Source organism: Phalacrocorax aristotelis, chromosome 3 (assembly GCF_949628215.1).
Source record: "Phalacrocorax aristotelis chromosome 3, bGulAri2.1, whole genome shotgun sequence".
NCBI classification, from domain to species: domain Eukaryota; kingdom Metazoa; phylum Chordata; class Aves; order Suliformes; family Phalacrocoracidae; genus Phalacrocorax; species Phalacrocorax aristotelis.
The window spans coordinates 101,796,032-101,815,053 of NC_134278.1; the positions used below are offsets into that span (position 1 = coordinate 101,796,032).

A 19,022-nucleotide genomic window follows, 5' to 3' on the forward strand; every position below is an offset into this window, starting at 1 on the left:
TGACGACCGTGTCTAAGCAAATCGCCCCTGAAATTGTTCAACGCACAAACAACACCCAGAGAGCGTGTTTATTACACGAGGGGTTTGCGGGGGCCGACATCAAAAAAAAAAAAAAAGAGCAGGCGCTGCGGGGATCCGAAAACTTGGCGAAGAGGAGCGGATCGCCGCGGGTCGGCGCCGCGTTTCCATTTCCCCGATTCTCCCCAATTTCCGTGCCAAAGCCGGGGAGGGAGTGGGGAGGAGGCTTTGGGAAATGCCCCCGTCGGGCATGCGGCGTGCGCGGCTTTTCCCGTAAGCACTGCCCGGGGTGCGGGGACCGCGCGGGGACGCCACCGGGCCAAGGTCCCCGTTTCCCCCCGATCAGCGTGTCCCCCCACCCGGGTCGGGGTCCCCCCACGCGGGCCGGGGCGCGGCGCCCCCCACTCACTGCTGCACTCGGGGTCGGCGCAGCGCTTGCGCTCGGCGAAGCGGCGGCCCAGGTCGGGCCCGCTGGCGGCGGCGGGGCGGGAGGGCGGCGGGGGCAGGAGCAGCAGCAGGGCGAGGAGCAGCCGGGGGTCCGGCGGCGGGGCTGCGGCCATGTTGGCGGGCGCCGGCGGCGGGGAGGGAGCAGACACGTCAGCAGCGGCGGCGGGAGGGCGATGTGGCGGGGGAGGGACCGGCCGGGCCCCGCCGCCACGGCGGGAGGAGGGCAGCGCCCGGACCCTCCTTCCCTCCCCTCCTCTCCCTCTCCTCCCTCTCTCCCGGCGGCGTCCCGATCCCGCGGGAACGGGACCCCCGGCCGCGAAACCGGCGCTTTTTCAGGCTCCCTCCTAGCAGAGGGGCTCCCGCCGCCGCGGAGGGGTGAGAGGGCAGGTCCTGCCTCTCGCCTGTCCTTATTAACGGCGGTTTTCTCTAGGAGAGGCTCGCTGAAGTAAGAACAGCCCAACGGTCCGACCGCCGTGAGGGGAAGGCGCAGCCGCCCCCCCGTACCCGCACACACGGGGGCAGGGATGCGGCAGACCCAAAGGCCCATCCGTCCCGCCGCTGTCCCGCCTGCGCCACCGAGAAGTTCGCGTCTCCGCTCGAGCGGAGCGATCACCACCGAGCGTGTCATCTCTCTCCCCTGGCGACCTCCCGAGAGTTTGAGGTCACACCTGCGGTAGCACGGGTGGTTGAGCTCTCTCGCCCGTGGTCCCCGCTGAGGAAAGTGTAGGCAAAGGAGGGGTTGCAGGCCCGGCTGCTGAAACCGCGGGCTCCCCAGCGGGCCGATTCTTGCCCTTCTGTACCTTCACCTTCCACTTGCCGCTACCTTTTAACTATAAAAGTTTGCAAACCAAAAGATGTGCTACTTACGTGTCCACCTGTGCTTTTTTATTAGCTCTTTTTTACATCCATCACATTTATATTGCTTTGGAGATCTAAAATGGTAGAAAGACAGTAGGAGTCACAATGGTCACATACAGGACAAAAATGAATAAAACCCCTTCTCCCTCCTCTTTTCAGACCTGTGTGATTCGTTCAGACCAGCCCCTGACTGGACAAAGGGAATGAAAGTCCCACTCAAGACGAGGTGGGTAATATAACTGAGTCTTCTTGCTGGTTTATCAAATGCCCCCGGTCCCCCACCCCCACTCTCAGAAAAAAATACAACCCAACACACCTCACTTTCAAAAGGGCAAATTCTGAAGCTGCTCCCAAAATGAATAGGCGCTTGGCAAAACTGATGGTCAGGGTGAAGGATTCTGCTTTTCTGTACATGTCGAAGGACAACTCTGGACAGCTGAGAGTTTGTTTAAGGGCCCTTTTAAATGGTATATTTGCAAGCACTCTTAACTTCAGCTATTTGTAGTTTGATGTGCAACTATGATAGAAGCAGTTGATCCTACTGCTCCACTTATTGCCAGCTCCCGTCACAAGAGTCAGCGGTCACCATGGCTAATTGCATTAGAGGCATCGCGCATGTTCTTAAATCATCATGATTATTGATTTTTTGCTCTCCATACTCTCATTTCCACAGCCCCATCGTACAAGGCCTGAGATCCAAGCTTAGTTACTGCTACATAATCTCTGAAAAATATGTAAAAATTTCATTTTCAGCTCCCATTTAGAGCATATTTTAATCACATTATGAAAAAATATCAAGACAGAAATGGGTATCTTCCTCACTACTGCAACGAATAGTACCTCTTTGCCAAACGCACCTTGGACATTCTGCCATTTCTCACAGCCCAGTCTACCCCAAGGTTAAGCAAATATCCACGTGCTACAGGAATGCGAGGATCTGTCTACCCCATGTGCCCACACGTTCTCCAGGCCCAGCGCAGGATGGCAGTTGTAGCATGCAGCTTTGCTGACAGCCCCCCTGGAATTTTGTTGACATTTTTGTATTTCGCATCCTGTAAAATGAAGTGATGCCTATTTGCCATTGCTGATATTGGCTGTTAAAAAGCCCTAAGAAAGCCTAACTTGTAAAATTTAGAAGTGAATTTTGTCACAATTTACAATATGGAAGTAAATATATTCAAGTCACATTTTTGACAGCTGTACAAATGAAAGACAAGTAATTTTTCCCTTGACATAAACATTTCTTGTGGCTTAACTCCCAGTCTGATCTTCAGGTCTGCCTGCTTGCAAAGACAGAGCTGTTTGGTCATTTCCTGTCAGTGCGAGGTTACCAAGCTTATCTTTATGAAAAGACCAAGATAAAAGGTAACAGTGTCTGTGGCCATAAAGACAAGGGCAAGAAAGGGAGATGCAAAGAGGAACGAGATCACATATTGCTTGCATAAGTCATTGCCTTTATTGTGCAATAACAAGTAGCTCATAGCTGATCCAAGTTTACGACTGCAACCGTCCAGCACTCCCTACAATTTCAATTATTTCATAGGAATTATGTACCCACTTATTAACATACCCAGGTTTCCCTCACGTGTGACATAAAAGAGAACTATGTCACTTAGTTCAATTTAGATATTTTAGACAAAATTTCCTTCAGCCTTCAAACCCAATCTTGGAAACAGACGTATTCAGCTATGAGGGCGGTCTCTCCCACTGTACATACAGATTCTAACATTTTGTACGTGCCTACAGTTACAAAGCAGTTCTCCCATCTCCCCTGCACTAAAGTACCTCCTAAAGTAACTAATACCCATTAACAAGCTCAGTTGTCTAAGTTTACATAAGAATCAGCAAAGACTCTCACGCATGTATGACACAGGAGGATAAAAATAACAAGCCAAATGTAAATGTGCTTCTAAGCAAACGTGCACACTTTTGCTGGGTAGTGAGATTGGGGTACTGACCTAAGAAAAGATCAGAAATGTAGCAGGAAGTGACACCACAGTTGGGGAACACCAATGATGAATGAGACACTCATAGAGGTACAAATTATAAAAGATAGACATAGAAGACGACACTGTTAAAGAAGTGCTGCTATATGACAGTTTGTCATCAAGTGAGTCAATTAGGTTAACTATCAATAATATAGAACACTTAGGAACAGAAATGCTGGTTATATCTTGGAAGAACAAAAAAAAAAGTAAAGGGAAACTTCTGCTATACCCACATAGATTTTTTTTTAAATGTCATTATTAAGATGTGATACTGAGGTTAAATGTTTAGATGCTGTGAACAACTGTTATGTCTTGTACTATTCCCCTTGACACTTGTTATTGATCACAGCTGAACCAGGACACTGGATTACATGAACATTTAATCTGAGCCAGTTTATTATTTACTCACCCTGACACACCACAGCTGTTCTGAAAAAAACCTGTAAATTCCTACTCAGAAAACTGGCCTTTACACATACCAAAACCACTCCATGGCATAGTTACTTGCCAAAAGTGATTTAAAGGAACAAGTTTCAGCACAAATTTGTACAAAACAGATTCTGTGGTGAAGGCAGACAGACTTCCAGAATCCAGGTACTCTGAAGGAACACAGGCAATATTATTGCTCTACAATGCTCAAGATTTTGATTAATTTCAGAAGGCGGCTTTTATTTTGTAGAACATGATGTTCTAAATGGCAAACTAACAGACAAATGCCAATAGAGCTAATGGGAAAAGTGGCAACAGGATCTTGTCAACTATTGCTTTTAGAGCAACCGTTGCATTTGTCCCATTTTTGTCATGTTCTAGTCATACTCCAACTGTGCTACATTCAGAATTAAATAGCCCCTGCCACGCTACTGAATGCACTCAGCACTGCTCCCGACCCCTCCTGCTTTGCCCTTTGCCAGCATTTCTCACTTCCCCGCTTCCACACGCGGATGAAAGCCAGCACACTGCGCTGATAACAGCTGCACAAGCTTAGGAGCCAGCTCCCAGGTACACTTCCTTGGCAGGGGCTCAGAAAGCTTCCAGCCCCTCTGTCACCCGCTGTGCTGGCCAACAGCTGCGGATAGATCCGTATTTTCCATTAATTTGGAATTGTATTTCGGACAGAAGCAAGCCCAGCTTGGTTCGCCGCCCAACCTGACAAGGCCCAACCAGCCGCTGGGCCCAGCTGCATGCCTGCTGGCGCCAGAGGCTCCCCCGCGGCCAGAGCCACTTTCTGCCCAGTCCAGCCCCCGAAGCCGGCAGCCGAGGGGTGCCGAACGGCACCTCTTTTAGAGGCCGAGGCTAAGCGCGAAGAGGCGAGGCAAGGCAGCCTCTCCATTCCCGGGGCCTAGGGGAAAAGTGCCTCTTCCAACATGGCGGCGGCGTTGCCTGCCTGAACACACATGCTCCAGAACCGTATTTTTCCTTCCCCTTCCATCATGGCGGCAGCAGCGTCATGTTTCTCAGGGCGCATGCGCGCTATGAGCCCGGCCGTTCGTCCGGGGACGGGGTGGTCGCTGTTGAGCTGAGTTTCAGTAAACTTTGCCTGGCCGCCTCTCTTATAGGACGGCGGAGATTGGTTCGGCTGAGTTAGCCTGGTGCTACCGGAGGCCTCTGAACTCTTCTCGAAGGGAGGTCCCTTTCCCTGCCAGGCTCAAAAATGGCCGCCATCCGCTACCGGCGGGCGGGAAGGCAGTAAGGCGCGGGCGGCTGGCGCTGCGGTGCCGGTGGTGCGGGTGTGGCGGCCCACCCGCGGCGCTATGGACGGCTTCCTGGAAGACGAGGAGACGGAGTCGTCGTCGGCGAAGAGCTCTGCCGCGCGGGCGGGGAGCGCCCTGTTGCCGGCCCTACACCTGCCCTTCCCACCGCCGCACCTCTGCCAACCGGGTAAGGGTGGCGCAGCCCGGCGGCGCGCGCGGCCCCGGCTCGTCCCCGCCCTCCCGCCGCGGCTCCCCGCGCTACGCCCTTCTCCCCCTCAGCCCCGGGGGAGGCCGGCAGCCCCCTCCCTTCGGTGTCGCTCTCCCGGCGAGGAGGCGGCTGGTTCCCGGTGCCCTCAGCGCCCTCGCTGCGGCCTGTGGGCGGCCCACCCGCCCGGCTGCCTGCCGGGTAACAACGGCATTGTGGGTGCAGGTGACCCGAACCCTCTGGAGAAGTTTTTGTTTCAAAATCGCTGTGTAGTGAAACATTTCACATCAACCCTGTCCGTATTGGATGACTTCTAGCTTGCGTAGCAGGACCTACCTACAGTAGCCGGGTCCTTGTGGTGTTCGTGGTGGGTTTTATTGTCTTAATACTTGGAACCTTTGAGGTTAGACATAGGTGTGAAGGCTAGACCTATAAGTAGGATTGTTAGGGGTAATTTTGTAGAATGCACTATAATAAAACTGCTTCAAGCCAGTGTTTGAGTTACTCCTTTGCCTATGGTGTCCAGGTAGGAGGTGGGCTGGGGAGCTCTGCAGGTCCTTCACAGAAGGCTCAGGGCTTCTCAAGGCTTAAGCTCAAGGTGTGGCTTGAGGGTTGTTGTAGGGGCATGTTAGACTGTGGCGTACAGGTAGTGTACATACAGCCATGATTTTTAAACAAGTGTGGAAATGAGAATTCAGTTTTGTGCTATTACAGAAGTTCAACCATTGTCCATGTTAAAAGGGTAAATGGCCTCCTTCCAGTCCTGTGCTCAAAAGAGAATAATTCCCAATGTGTGTCTTTGTTTTTAGTGGGAATTGCTTAGCCTTTGGTACCGGAACAGCCTGTTTGTATGCGTGCATGCAAATCTTCAGCACAGTGGGGTCACGAACTTAGATGATGATTACTAAAGGAAGAGAGCGGTCCCCAAAATACAACAAAACATACTGTGAAGTTATGAAAGTATCATGTTCTTCTAATTCCAGTGGAGTAGTAGTGTGTGGTAATTGGCTCTTCACTCTTTCAAGTGTCTGCAGCTGTGTGCTGCTTGTGGAAAACACCACTTTATATTATATTTCCAGCTTTTGCCATAGTCTTGCTTCCTGGCAGACTAGTAGATGCGTTTAACTTAAAAAAAAGAAATAGCTTAAGGTCATTTTCTGTAGTGTCTGAGAAAGATCATATAAGAGAGATACTGAACTGGTAGGCATGTTGTTATCTGAATAAGGGCATGACAGCTGTGGGCTTGGTTGATTGTTTGTTTGTTTGTTTAGCATCTTCCCATGAACACAAATTAAACTTCAGGAAGAGCAAGGAGGAGTGTTTAAGTTACATTCAGGATGCCATGCTACAAAAGCAGTGGAAAAGGGCTGCAGACTTTCTGATCTTCTATATGGAGTCACTAGAGAAAGACTTTTCTAAAGAATACATGGGTCCTGCAGAGGTAAGCCAGTGTCCCTTACCAGAGTTCTTTCGCAGGTGAAAAAATACTTGCAAGAAGTATCTGCAATACTTCAGAACATTTGTCTTATTAAATAATCATAAGGCTCGATTTTTTTTTTAATTAAAAAAAGTATCAGAGGTTAAGACCTGAAAATTTAGGCAACTTTCATAAACTAAGCCAGTTTATTAAAACATACAAACAAACAAAAAGATATTGAAGCTTCCAAAAACAAATAAGCAACTATTCAGGTGCTGATGTAGAAACTCTTGGATGGCAGGCTGCAGAAAGTACACCAGACCTCATCACTGGTAGTGCTCAAGGCAACATGCTGTCCATTTACTCGCCAAAAGTCTGCCTCTGCATAGGCATGCCTCTGCTGTGGGTTTAACCAATCTTGCTGGAGCTTGAATTCTGCTGATCTCACTTTCAGGGGTGCTGAGAATCTGCAGTGCTGTCTGATGTGTTTTTCTTGACAGAGTGCTCGGTGCTCCTGAAAAGTTCTCTGGGCTCGCAGGCTGGTTTTGTGGGGTTTTATTGAGGGCTTCTTGTTTTGTTAATGTAGTCTTCTAAAATGGAAAAGCAGTAAATGTGTTTGCCACTGGCCTGCCAGCAGTCAGTATCTGTTTGAAAGTTAGTGGCTTATTTAGGTCTTTACCAGCAAATCCAGTACTTAGAAAACTCCTTGCAGGTACTGAGATAGAAGGAGGAGGAAGGTGATCAGAGTTGTTAAATAAATGAAGAGTGCTCCAATATGGCTGGCCTGCTGGAATATTTGGTTACGTTGTGTTGGCAGACCTTAAAAACAGGTGCATGTAAATGGGAAGCTACATTTAATTGGAAATAACCTTAATTACTAAGTTCAAAGAATTAGGTATTCCTTGTGCCTCAGTGGGAATGTAGCAAAGGAAAAACATAGGTTTTCAGTAACTTTGAAACATGCTGTTTTCAGTAACAGGAAGTGAAACCTTCTGACAAATTCAGTTTTTGTAAGCCTTGCTGGAGCGCTGCATTTATAATGAGCAATTGTGAAGCACCCACTGAATGACCATAAAAATCCTACTAGATGAATATGTAGGTAACTATAGCAGTAGACAACATTTAGTATTAATTTAAATTGCAAATAAAAAATTTACTTTTTATTCATCTGTTACCGTAAATACAAGTTTGATAAGATTGTATATAATGGTGACTGTTCCCATATTTTGTACTAAAGTTATTCTTGAATCTCTCTTTCCCCATTAATAGATGATTTGGAGAATAGGAACCGAAATTCTGTGCCATCATTCCCATAGCAGCATGAAAGAGTTCAACTCTTTCATAGAACAGATGAAAACTTCAGGAGTAAAAAGGTATTTGAAGGTGAGTGTACTTAATGCAATCTTGATGATTTTTCTGTGTGTTTACCTGAACGCTTACTTGAGTATTAGTTTCTGAATCTGTCTTGAAGTGTATTACTGACAAAAGTGTTAAAAAAGAGAGTACATCTGAGTTACCAGTTGCATAATAATTTAAGGGTTATTCTTTACCTAACCATATCCTGTTTGGTCTATATATTTGATCATATGCGTATTGTCTGTTCTTAGAAGTGCCTAGATCCCTTACTTTTTTATCTTGAACCAGGTAAACTCATGCATGGCACAGCAACATATAATAACATGTAAACACCTGCCAAGTTTTGTTTCCAGTTGTTAATTTGGCCACTGTGCTCCTGACTGAACAGTTACACTTAAATTTTGCTGCTGTTATCTGCTCACTTTGAGTAGCTAATCTGTATATAAAACAGTGGGCCTTACACTGTGGAAACCTCTGTCACTAGCTGTAGTGTTTTTTTCCTGTGATGGCTCATTCAAACCTTTATTGTTTTGTTTTCCTTGACTTTTTCCCACTTGTGACAATGCTTCTGTCTGTCTTTCTGTTGTATTTGTTCAAGGCCTTCAAGTTCTATACAAGAGTTTACTAGATCTAACTGAAGGTTTAGACTTTTACCCGGTGCCTAATCAGCATGATAGGGTGCTAGGACCATCCCTCTTTCAGGTATTCTGCAGCTGGGTAGCCAAAGGAAGGATCAGCAAGTGTAACCCAAGTGGATTTCCTCTACCTGACAGGCAGGTTTTTGAGACAACTGTTTTCTGCTGCCTTGACAAGTACCACTGAATGTCTGCCACCTAACGGGTGGCTTTCTGCCTCACAAATTTCAAGAGCTTCAGCCCTTTCCCTTCCCAGGTATACAGTTTTGTATAGCAGATATGCTTTTGATGACTAATGTTTCTCCAGCATCTTCAGGCAGAAAAAGTTATTTAGGTTCTTGTCTTATCTCCCTGCCCTCAGTGACACTTGTATTCTCTCATTCTTGCATTTTTCTTCAAAATTGCTTGTAAAGATACTATTTGGATAAAAGGATATGTGTAAAATGATCTAAGTAAAATACTTCACTAATCATGTTTGCAATATTTTATAGACATGTCTCTCTCCTTTCCCTGCACATCTGTGTAGAACTTTGCTGTATTGCTGAGATTCTCTCTATTTATGATGTGAAATGCTGTGGTATGGACTGTTTGGATTGCAGGTTTGTTTAGAGCATGCCTTTCATCTCCTTTGTAATGGACTAATAGATGAAGCTTACCAAAACCTGTCCCTGGCAGAAAGCTGGAGGTTTGGAGAACAGACAGCCATTCAGGATAAAGAAATGAAACTGATTCAGGCTTACAGGGGACTTTTGGACTATTACAGCTGGTCTAAGCAGAAGACTGTCCTGTTAGAGCATGGTAAGTCCTAGTATTGTTTTTGTATTGAGCTGTGAACTTCAACTTGCTTGCTCCTGTAGATGCCGTGGTTTGCAATGATGACTTTTCCACACAGGCTGCTCTTCTGCCTTTATCTGCATATGAAGGCACCAAAGGGAAATATTAGACTTCAAAATTTGATGGTATGGATGATACATAATTCTATATCAGCAACGATCATGGTGCCAAAATGGCACACTGACCTGTGTTTTTCTGAAATGTCCTGAAATGCTATTCTGAAACTTTTTCCCCCAAATCACGTTTCTTACATCCAGCCAGCATCACCTAAAATAATGATTGAAGGAATGTATTAACTTATAGCAGTGGCTTAATAGGTGTGTAAGTGCTTGATGGCTGCTAGAATTTTGAGTGCTAGCGGAAGCCCCCAAACTTGTGTTTGAATTTCATTTTCTTTAGAAATACGTAAGTTGATACTTGTACATGGCGTCTAATGTTGCATATACTTGCTGGCTGTGTGTTAACGAGTTATCTAGGGTCTCTACTTGTTTCTGTGAAAACTAAGTATTGAAATTAGTTTATGGACCTTGTGCTGGTAGCATCTTGTCTTGTATACTACCTGACATGCCCCATGAGTTGAAATTGGTTGATAATATATTTGAACAAAGAGCAGTGAAAATTTATTGTTTCAATACTGAGGAAGCTGTAGCCTCTTTTGTTTTTTAAAAAAAGATCTCTGACTGGACACCTTGCTTAGAAAACTGTAATAATCTTTTAGGTGCACCACTTCAAGATCACTTTTGATTAGCGGAGCTAACCTTGTGGCATTCTTTCATGTTTTGGTAGGTCAGGATGGATTTGAAGACTTGTCTGTTGAACAGGAAATGCATAGTTGCTTTCGGAAGGCAGCAGTGAACCTAAAGGAGATCATTAAAATACCTGGAGTCTGGGATCTCTTTGTGAAATGTTATGTGGATGTAAGGCCATGTTTTACAGATATCTTTTGTGTTTCCCTGTGTAATTTTCACGATGACTTCTGTCTGCAGTTTTTTATGTGTGTGTGGGTGATGACAAAATATTTCAAAAGCAACACATCTGTACGTGTATCTCACTGGCTTTGATTTAGATCACAGGTTATTCCTGGTAGAACTGCAGAGCCTGCACAGAGTACAAAAAGGACTTTATCTGTGCATTGCCAAGAAAAAGAAGTGGACAAACAGCTTGCATATTTTGTTTTCATGGTGCTGGTACAGAAATTGGAGCACAGCTGCTTTGTTTAAATTCCTGAAAGCAAGTTCTCTGTTTTTGGCAGAGCAGTGTTTTTCTGGATACACTAAAAATTAAAGACACCAAACATGCCGTCTCTATGTGTTTTTTTTTGTTTTAAATATCTGATTAGAATTTGTAATTACATAGTTAATCTTAAAATATCTTTGAAGTTATTTACTTTTTGTAAATGCTGATAAGCTCTGACTTCTCTAAGCACATTTTCTAGAATTTTGCTTGGTGCTGACAGCTGCCAAGTTCTTTTATTGAGTTCTCTCTTTAAAGACGTGGCAGGCTGCTTCAATGTCTCTTTCCAGTGAGCAAGTGCTGGTAATTCTTTGACAATTAAATAAGTGTTAAAGGAATCTTCTCCTAGCGTCTTCTATGTGTGAATTTTTGTCTGTCTGTGATAAGAGAGTAGCCAGTGAAATGAAAATACACTACTGTACTCTTAGATACAGGCTGTGCTATTGGATAGTTCTGTGGCAGCCCAAAAATAGTTGTAAGAGTTTGACTGTTAGCATGTGGCAAACTAATGACAGACTTAACTTCTCTTAGTTGTTGGAGTTCTACGGAGACCATAACGAAGCCCGCCAAGTATTAAATGAATATGCCTACAACTCAAAGTTCCCTGCTAATCCCAATGCTCATGTTTACCTCTATCAGTTCATGAAGAGACATGGTGAATCAAAGAAATCACTTATATCTGCACTGAAGGTATATATTATATAGTAGGTACAGTCTGTTATTATTTGTGCTGCACAGTGGTCTGAAAATATGGTTCAGTTGAACTCCTGTTACATTATTTACCTTATTGTATTCTTTGTGGAAAGCAGAGGGTTAGAGGAAAGTTAGTGGGAGGGATGCTAATGGGTGGAGCAAAAGGTATCCTTTACACTGTCTTTGAAGTAAAGTCTTTGTTTTGCCTTTAACTGATATATTGTATAACTTCTTTAAGTCAGTAAACAAGCTCAGAGAACATGTTTGCATCTTCTAGAAGTCTGTGTCAGCAGTCTCGTCCATAACATGCATAGATTTCTGGTAACAGCTTGATCTTTACAATATCGAAGAAATGACTAGATGCTTGCTCTTTCACACATTGATCCTGTCTGGCAACTAGTTTCTCTGCTTGTTTTCAATGAGCCGCACATTTAAGCTAAAATAGAAGTTAATTTCTGCTGGTGGTTGGCAGATGAGTTTTTGTTGTATTAAGCTTCTGTATAGTTGCTTTCAAATTCCTGCTTTCCCTGCCCTTGCTCATTGATTTTGGTAGCTTCTTGCAAACAACATTTTGCAATCTGTTTTGCCACATGATGGCACTAATGTACTTCTGTTATGGAAGATGTTTTCAAACTGCTTCATAAAGTTTAGACTTTTAAATGGTAGCATATATGTATAAAATTCCATCTTCTGAGCACTTTCTAGTGGTGGCTCTATACACTAGTCTCTTACAAGATAGTTACAAAACAAAGAACTGGTCTGATACGTCCAGAAACTGTGGTCCAATGCACAGAGCAGTAGACCAGGGAGCTAGAACTGGCCTAGGAAAGAAGCGATGTTGCTGTCTATAAAGGGGACACTGGGTATAGATTCAGGCTGCTCCTTGAGAATGTTGTATTTGTCATACACAGTGTTCTCCAGCAGTCATCAAGGTATTTCATCCACTGTGTCACAGAGTAGGGTCACAGATGTGCAAAATGGACTTAGATATTCTTTATATTGAGATGCTAAGGTACCAAATTACTCAATTTTCTTAACTAAAACACCCAAAACTCTGAAGCCTGTGCTTCTCTCGATCAGGTAGAAGTCTTCAGAGTTTTCATATTAAAATAATGTATCTGGTTTTTTTTTGTTTTGTTGTTTTGTTTTTCAGATCTTGCATGATATTGTTCCTTCTCATGAACTAATGATAGATTTTAATACAATGCTTCAAAAATCAAGTAAGTCTTTAAATGTCTTTGCTCTTTTCCTTTATGTTAATCTAGAATAATAGTCTGAAATTATTTTGCAGCCACTTTTCTGCTTTTTGGTGTAGTATGTTTGTTAAGAAGAAAAAACCCCAAACCCTGCTTCTCAATCACTGGAACCTTTAAGTTGGGTGTGTGAGCAGGCATTTTCAGACTTCTGTTAAAAAGAAAAAAACCAAAAGTGCCATTCTCATTTTAAAGGCCTATCAAAGCAGACAGTTGTAAGGCACAGTCAGGATCTCAAAAATAACTCTTAAAAGTTTTGGGTTTTGAGTTGTTTTCTTTCTGAGGTACCCTACTCTGAATGCCAGGGTGTGTATTCCCTTTTCAGGGTATCTGATTTTTTTTTTTTTTTTCTTCTGGGGGCTTTGAGATGGATCGATGCCTTAGTTCACTCTTACTGATCAAAGAACAAAATCTTCCTCCTCTTCAAGGGAGTTTTATCTTAAAGCTGGTAGGAAAGTCTTCCAATCTGGAGGCTGTTTTTCCATGCCGAGCAATTGCATTCCAAGCTGTGTGTCGTCTTTGGACCTGGTATGTTGCAGCAAGTCAGCAGATGGTGAAACGTCCTTGAATCAAGACTTGTTCTCTTCTGCTTTCCTCTTTGGGAGTTGAAAAAACAGCTTACTGGCTTAAACCTCCCCATTTCTGTTTACGCATGACACATTTGCTAACTTTTTGTAGCTATTGAGGACAACCTGATTTGCTTTTGTAAAAATTTGTACTGATAAACATAACTTTTCCTGCATTTACTGCTGTGGTAGATCAAGTGTTGTTTTAAGAACTCTGCTGCTACAGAACTTCTGATAGGAATAAAACAGACATTTTACATCAGTCACAGATTTGATTTTTTGGCTTTTTTTGGTGGCATCTCAAGATTTGAAGTGTTCCAGAGGCAGCATGTTCATTTCCCACGGGAAGAACGTGAACAGCAGCAGCGCCCACTGGAGGCGCTGATCAGTGAGCTTTGAGAACAGCAACTATTGAGAGCAAGGCAGTGTGGGATAAGTGAGCGGTCCTACGTGTGCCTGTTGAGTCAGCAGTTTGTGAGCAGGATGGGAGTAGGGACAGAGTGCCTCTGGTCTGAGTTGTACTCTAGAGCCAGGAAGTATTCCTTAACTTCATTTTTTGGAAGAGGCAGAAGGCAATGGAGGGAACCCTCAGTAATGGGGGGGGGGCAGGATGGAGAACTCATTGCTTACTAATGAGATCAGCCTGATCTAAGTAATTAATTAATCAGCCTAATCTTTTTCCAGAGAAAAGAAAAAAACGTCGACTGGGACTAGAAGTTATTTTTGCAGGCTTGGATTATGCTGGCTGGAAGGAAAATGTAAAAGCATGGAGCTGTTTGGCAAGACAGGTGAAACAAATTGTAATGTAAGTATCTCTGATACACTGTGCTAAAAACAAATGTGTCAAGTTTCCACTTTTGAGTGATTGACAAAGCGACACTGTGTAGCCTTTGTCTTCTGTGCTGGGGAATGGAATTGTTGTCTGGCCTACCCTGAGTTCTGTGGCAGTGCTTGGCTGCAGGGTGCTTCCACTGGGAGGAAAGAAAAAAAAATTTTTGAGGGGAATTCTGAATTTTCTAGTATGATCATCGCTTGAAAAGTTGTGGTTTTTTGTTTTTTACCAGGTTACATGCTTATGCAGAAAGAGTTTTTCAGATGTTCAGGTAGCTTTTGCTGCCCATCGCTGCTATTCTTTCAGGGGAAAAAAATACCCAAGTTGGTGGGTCTTCTGCTCTGTTACTATGTGTGCATTATTTGAAGCTGGTTTGAGAACTGCTGGGCTGCAATAGGGGCACGAGTGGCACTGCAGAGACTGGTGTGTTGTGTGATGGCGGTAGCTGTTACAGAATGCAGCCAGTGTATTAAAAACTGAGCCAACGTGCCTAGGGATTGATGTATCCTTGCCAACACTGACAGACATGGCCTCTGGTTTCAGAAGAAGCCATCTCAGGCAAACTGTGCCCAGAAGGCCTCTAATGTCTAGACTTTATTTTGCCCAACTAACAGGGTGCTTTTAAGCCCTATATATTTACAGTAGATGAATTCAGTACTTAATTTGACCTGTTTTGCTGTTTTATTGCCACCTCTGCCTACACAGCATCTGCTGTCAAGGTCCGGAATCTAGTGGAGTAAAGCTAGGAGTGTTATTGCACAGAGTTAGGGGAAATGGTATGCTACTCTAACTTTGCCTGCATTTTTATATTTGAAGACACAACTTTAGAGTATCTTGAAATATACTGCGTATCTTGGTTGTTTTATGGGAATATCACTTCCCTGTTGTAGGTAGTTTCTATTTCTGAAATGCTTGCTTTAAGGTCTTTGTTGCATAACAGTTGTTGGGTTAAGTATTTGGGATAAGTTAGTCTCTGAGTATGCACAGAGTAACACAAACCTTTTCTAAAAACAAACCAACCCCTTCATTCTACAAGTTTGTTGACAAACTTGAAACTTTCTTATTACTATTGACAAACTGGCACACAAGTCAAAGGCTTGCTTCATTTCATACCATAATCAGTGTTACTGCCAAGTCTAAATAAGACTGCTAGAGTTCACCTCCTGTCTTGCTACTGTTGCCAGGGATTAAAAAAAAAGGTTATTTCTGTTTAGATTAGTGTTTCAGTCTGCAGTGTGAAGTCAGTAGGTCTATACTAGCAATTTATGAGACTTGTAGCAAGCTGATTATAAAATTCAGTGCCTCCTAGTCATCTTTTCATGCCAATTTAAGCTCTTCCCTAACATATTTTACCTCTTTTCAGCTCTGAGAAGCATCTTGACTGGATCAAGCAAGAGTGGAACTCCAGAAAGGACTGGTGGCCAGCCTTCCATTTTAGCCATTACTTGGCAAAAAGGAATTGGCAGGGAAATGAAAGCCTTTCATATGAAAAAGCTCTAGTGGCTGGAATCTTACTGGGAAAGGGTAATACTAAATGTTCTTTCCTTTTCCCTACCTACAACAGAAATAATGTCTAGTTCTAGCCCTAATGAGGTGGGATGCAGCTGATCTACTCCCTGGAAAAAAATGCTGGTTTTCTGATTGTTGTCTTTGAAGCTGAACATGAGAAAAATATTTACATTACTTTGATATTTGACAGTGAGGCATATTTTGCATAACTTGTCTTATCCTGGTTTAGAATTCTGTTTTATCTGGCCTTGTTGAGCAGTCACAATACCATTTAGCTCGCTGTTTAATCTTCAAACCACATTTTCAAAATGCACAACATGCTTCTGAGTGAACATTGTGAGGACTGCGGAGAGTTTGCTTGCTGGATTCCAGGCAGTGTCTCAGCAAATACTGGGGAGCAGCTGGTCCTTAAGGACTGTGGGGGTGTTGTAATGCAGGAAAGAGGAGGGAGGGGGTTGTTGAGTGAAAACCATCAGCAGTTTGGTAAGAAGGTGAAGAATATGGCCTCTTTAGTAGCATTCTTTTGAAATGCTGCCAAAATGAAGTGGAGTATCAGGCCAAGAAGCAGCTGCTAAATTGAGAATGAGAATATGGTATGGTGACCATGGCTACTACATACCAGTTTGGACTTCTATTTGAAAGGCAACTTATTTATTGTCAGCTTTTCTATAACTTCTGGACTTCAAAAAACAATTTCTTATGTTGAAAGTAGTTTTTTTTTCTTTCAGTAAAATTTTATCAAATGTCTCTCAGCTTTTATTACCAGATGGCTAATGAAAATGGTTCCATCTCTCATTTTCTTTAATGAAGTTTCTGTACTTATTGGTGTCAGTATGAGCCTCTAACACAATAGGTTAATGTATGAAATCAATGCTTCTTTACACTCCTTGAGATTTTACTTTATTTGAAGAGTAAAAACAAAAGAAAGAAAAATACTTTGCGAGACACAGCATACAGGAATGTATATGTGGAATGTTTTCTGGGTCAAATGAGGATAGATTATTTAATGCTGCAGTGATGTCTCGAATGTGCATGTCTTGGACTGCTTTGTTAACATTCATTACTGAAAACTTTTAGATGCATGTTATTTATACAGTGAAAGCATTTTGTATTTGCTTGTATCATGGTATAACTTTTTCTTTTTTTTCCCCTTAGATTGCAAATACTTTAAATATGTATCACACCAAGGCTTCAAAGCTCAGGTGAAAAGGTTTCGGATACTGAAGAAATTTGTGAATAAGCACAATCCTGCCTACCTGAGAATATCTGGACTTTCAGATTCCTCTGTTCAACCTTGATTAGAAGGCATCCTTAAGGTTCTTGCTGCATTTTTTCTTCTCTGTGAAACTGACTTCTGTATTGGTCCTATTCTAAAACTCCTCGGCAGACCCTGATGACTCAGTACTGGACTTATTAATATATTTCTGTAAAAACAATTTGGTTTGCATTTATTTTATAATAAAATGAATATAAATCAACTGATAAGGTTAATATTAGTCCCGTATTTCTGTGTGAAATGCAAACAGCATTGATTTCAAATACGTCTTGAAAAATATTAAGTATTATGGTGTGGAATTTCTGTATCAGTAGTATTGTGGGGTTGATCATCCTTAGGTTTAGATGCATAGATGGTGCTTTGAATGACTGCTGGAATGTAGTTCAAAATTTATTCAGGACTAGCAGTGGCATTCACAGGTGTCTTAACCTAGAAACAGTACATGGTGCAGTGTGGAAATGCATCCTCAACCTCTAAAGGGTTACATAGCTTGCTGCTTGTAACTGATCATTTCCTGGATTATATGGAAAAAGGTGAGGAGCGTGTCACATTTTTTGCATTGTATACTGAGAAGAATTATAGGTCATGAAGACCTACCGCAGCTTGTTCAAATAGATGATGCACTTCAACATATCCAAGGGCAGTTTTTCCACGTGTTATACTTAGGGGTTGTGTGTCCAGTTCAGGGATTGTTTTTTCACCATTAGCAGGAGAGAGAAGGGAAGCAAGTCTTGCAGTGCTTTGAAAAAGCAAAGGCACAGAACTATTGAAAACTTCTCTGCTTGGTAGAAGAGACTTCCTAGAATCTTTCTGCTGTCTTGCCTGGAGTTGAAACGTGCACTGTTGCTGTGTTTGGGAAAAAAATGCTGATGTGTTGTCACAAACTAGCATTCCAGTTTGCTTGAAAACAACAACAAAATGGTTTCCAAATACTACTTCTCTTTTAATGACAGATCTGTAGAACTCTGGTGGATGAACTGCTTGAACTACCTCTGGGAATGAAATAAAGATGTCTTTATCTGTGTACTGCTATGCTATTATGTACAGCTGTGCTTTTAAAAGCTGAGTGTGTTTATCTGGGATTTTGGTCTGGGTTAATAAGGGTCTTGTGAAATGTGCCTTAAACCAGTAAGTGATCATAAGATTATGTGTCTAAGACATTGAGTGAGCTACTTACCGTAACAGTATCTTTTATCAAAAAAAAAAAAAAGGCAGCAATTATTTGTCATTCCAGATCTGTGTGCTAGTTTAGCTCTGAGTCCCTAAGAATGCTGCTGCCTCACTCTAATAGTTTAGTTTTTTGTTGGAAGTCTTCAACTGAGTTTTGACTGTTTTTAATTTAGATTGTGAAGTTTTAAAAATGCTCTTCCCCTGCATCCTGTAAGGTTTCCTGCACCCCTGGGAAGCAACCCCCTTTAACCCAAAAGGTGATCCAGACTGTTGCTTCCAATAACTCATCTTGATGGGTTTCACACCTGGATGATGGGACTAAAGCTGTCCTGGGACAGCCCTGGGAGGCAACCAGGCAGGGTGTCCCTGCCTTGGATTCCTTAATTTGGCTTCCTGCCTGCTACTGTGCTGCTCTGCTCCTCTGGACTTGCAAAGACGTGCCTTTGATGGGCTGGTACCTCTTTTGTGATGGGCCTGGGAGCACCCCAGCAGGGTATTATTTGGGCTTTCCCCTTCCATTGTCTCTCAGCACTCCTCTGTGGGCATGGAGAGGAGATTTTATCATATAACCTGACACAGAATAGTATAGAAATTGAATGCTAGAGCCCCTGCTGCTTGTTGAGAGCTCCCATATAATTTTCCTTCTGTCCCCTTAGCTGCCGGTGGGAGATATGTAAGCCTTGCAGCAGCTGAGAAACCATCTTCTTATTGAGGAAGAAATGTGAAACTAAGGAGTAGAAATTCAGTTGGAGGTAAGATGAATTTGGTAAGGAGAATGAGAGGACAATGAAGAGTTTGATGTCTTTGAAAAATCTGTTGACCCATTGTGCTCAGCATTCTCCTTTGACCTCTGGAAGCTGGGTTGCTGCCAGGGATCACGTTCTCTCCTGGTGCTAGAACTACCATGCTGCAGTCAGCAAGCAGAGCAGCAGTAAAGTCCCAGCTTTCACGTAACACATCTCAAAGCATTGGTCTGTCATGTCCTGCAGGAAACTTCTTATTTCCTGACACCATAGTACTTACACCTGAGACAAACCTGTA

The 19,022-nt window shown here is 43.2% G+C and overlaps 2 protein-coding genes across 3 annotated transcripts in view; one reads left to right on the forward strand and one right to left on the reverse strand.

Moving 5' to 3' along the window:
- Window positions 1-713, reverse strand: part of MIA3 (MIA SH3 domain ER export factor 3) — a 29,043-nt gene extending 28,330 nt beyond the window's left edge. The window contains exon 1 of one of the 2 annotated variants that reach the window (XM_075088800.1): window positions 428-713. In XM_075088800.1, the coding sequence (XP_074944901.1) occupies window positions 428-578 (151 nt within the window). In that variant the 5' untranslated portion in view covers window positions 579-713. The remainder of the gene's footprint in view (window positions 1-427) is intronic. The other variant, XM_075088799.1, reaches the window with a different exon arrangement.
- Window positions 714-2,764: 2,051 nt separating this feature from the next.
- On the forward strand, window positions 2,765-17,837 carry TAF1A (TATA-box binding protein associated factor, RNA polymerase I subunit A). The gene is made up of 10 exons (XM_075088802.1): window positions 2,765-5,189; window positions 6,479-6,648; window positions 7,894-8,007; window positions 9,215-9,413; window positions 10,236-10,366; window positions 11,214-11,372; window positions 12,529-12,595; window positions 13,879-13,999; window positions 15,390-15,550; window positions 16,691-17,837. Exons 1-10 carry the CDS (start codon window positions 5,063-5,065, stop codon window positions 16,831-16,833), a joined length of 1,392 nt encoding a protein of 463 aa, XP_074944903.1. The 5' UTR covers window positions 2,765-5,062; the 3' UTR covers window positions 16,834-17,837.
- Window positions 17,838-19,022: the final 1,185 nt, after the last annotated feature.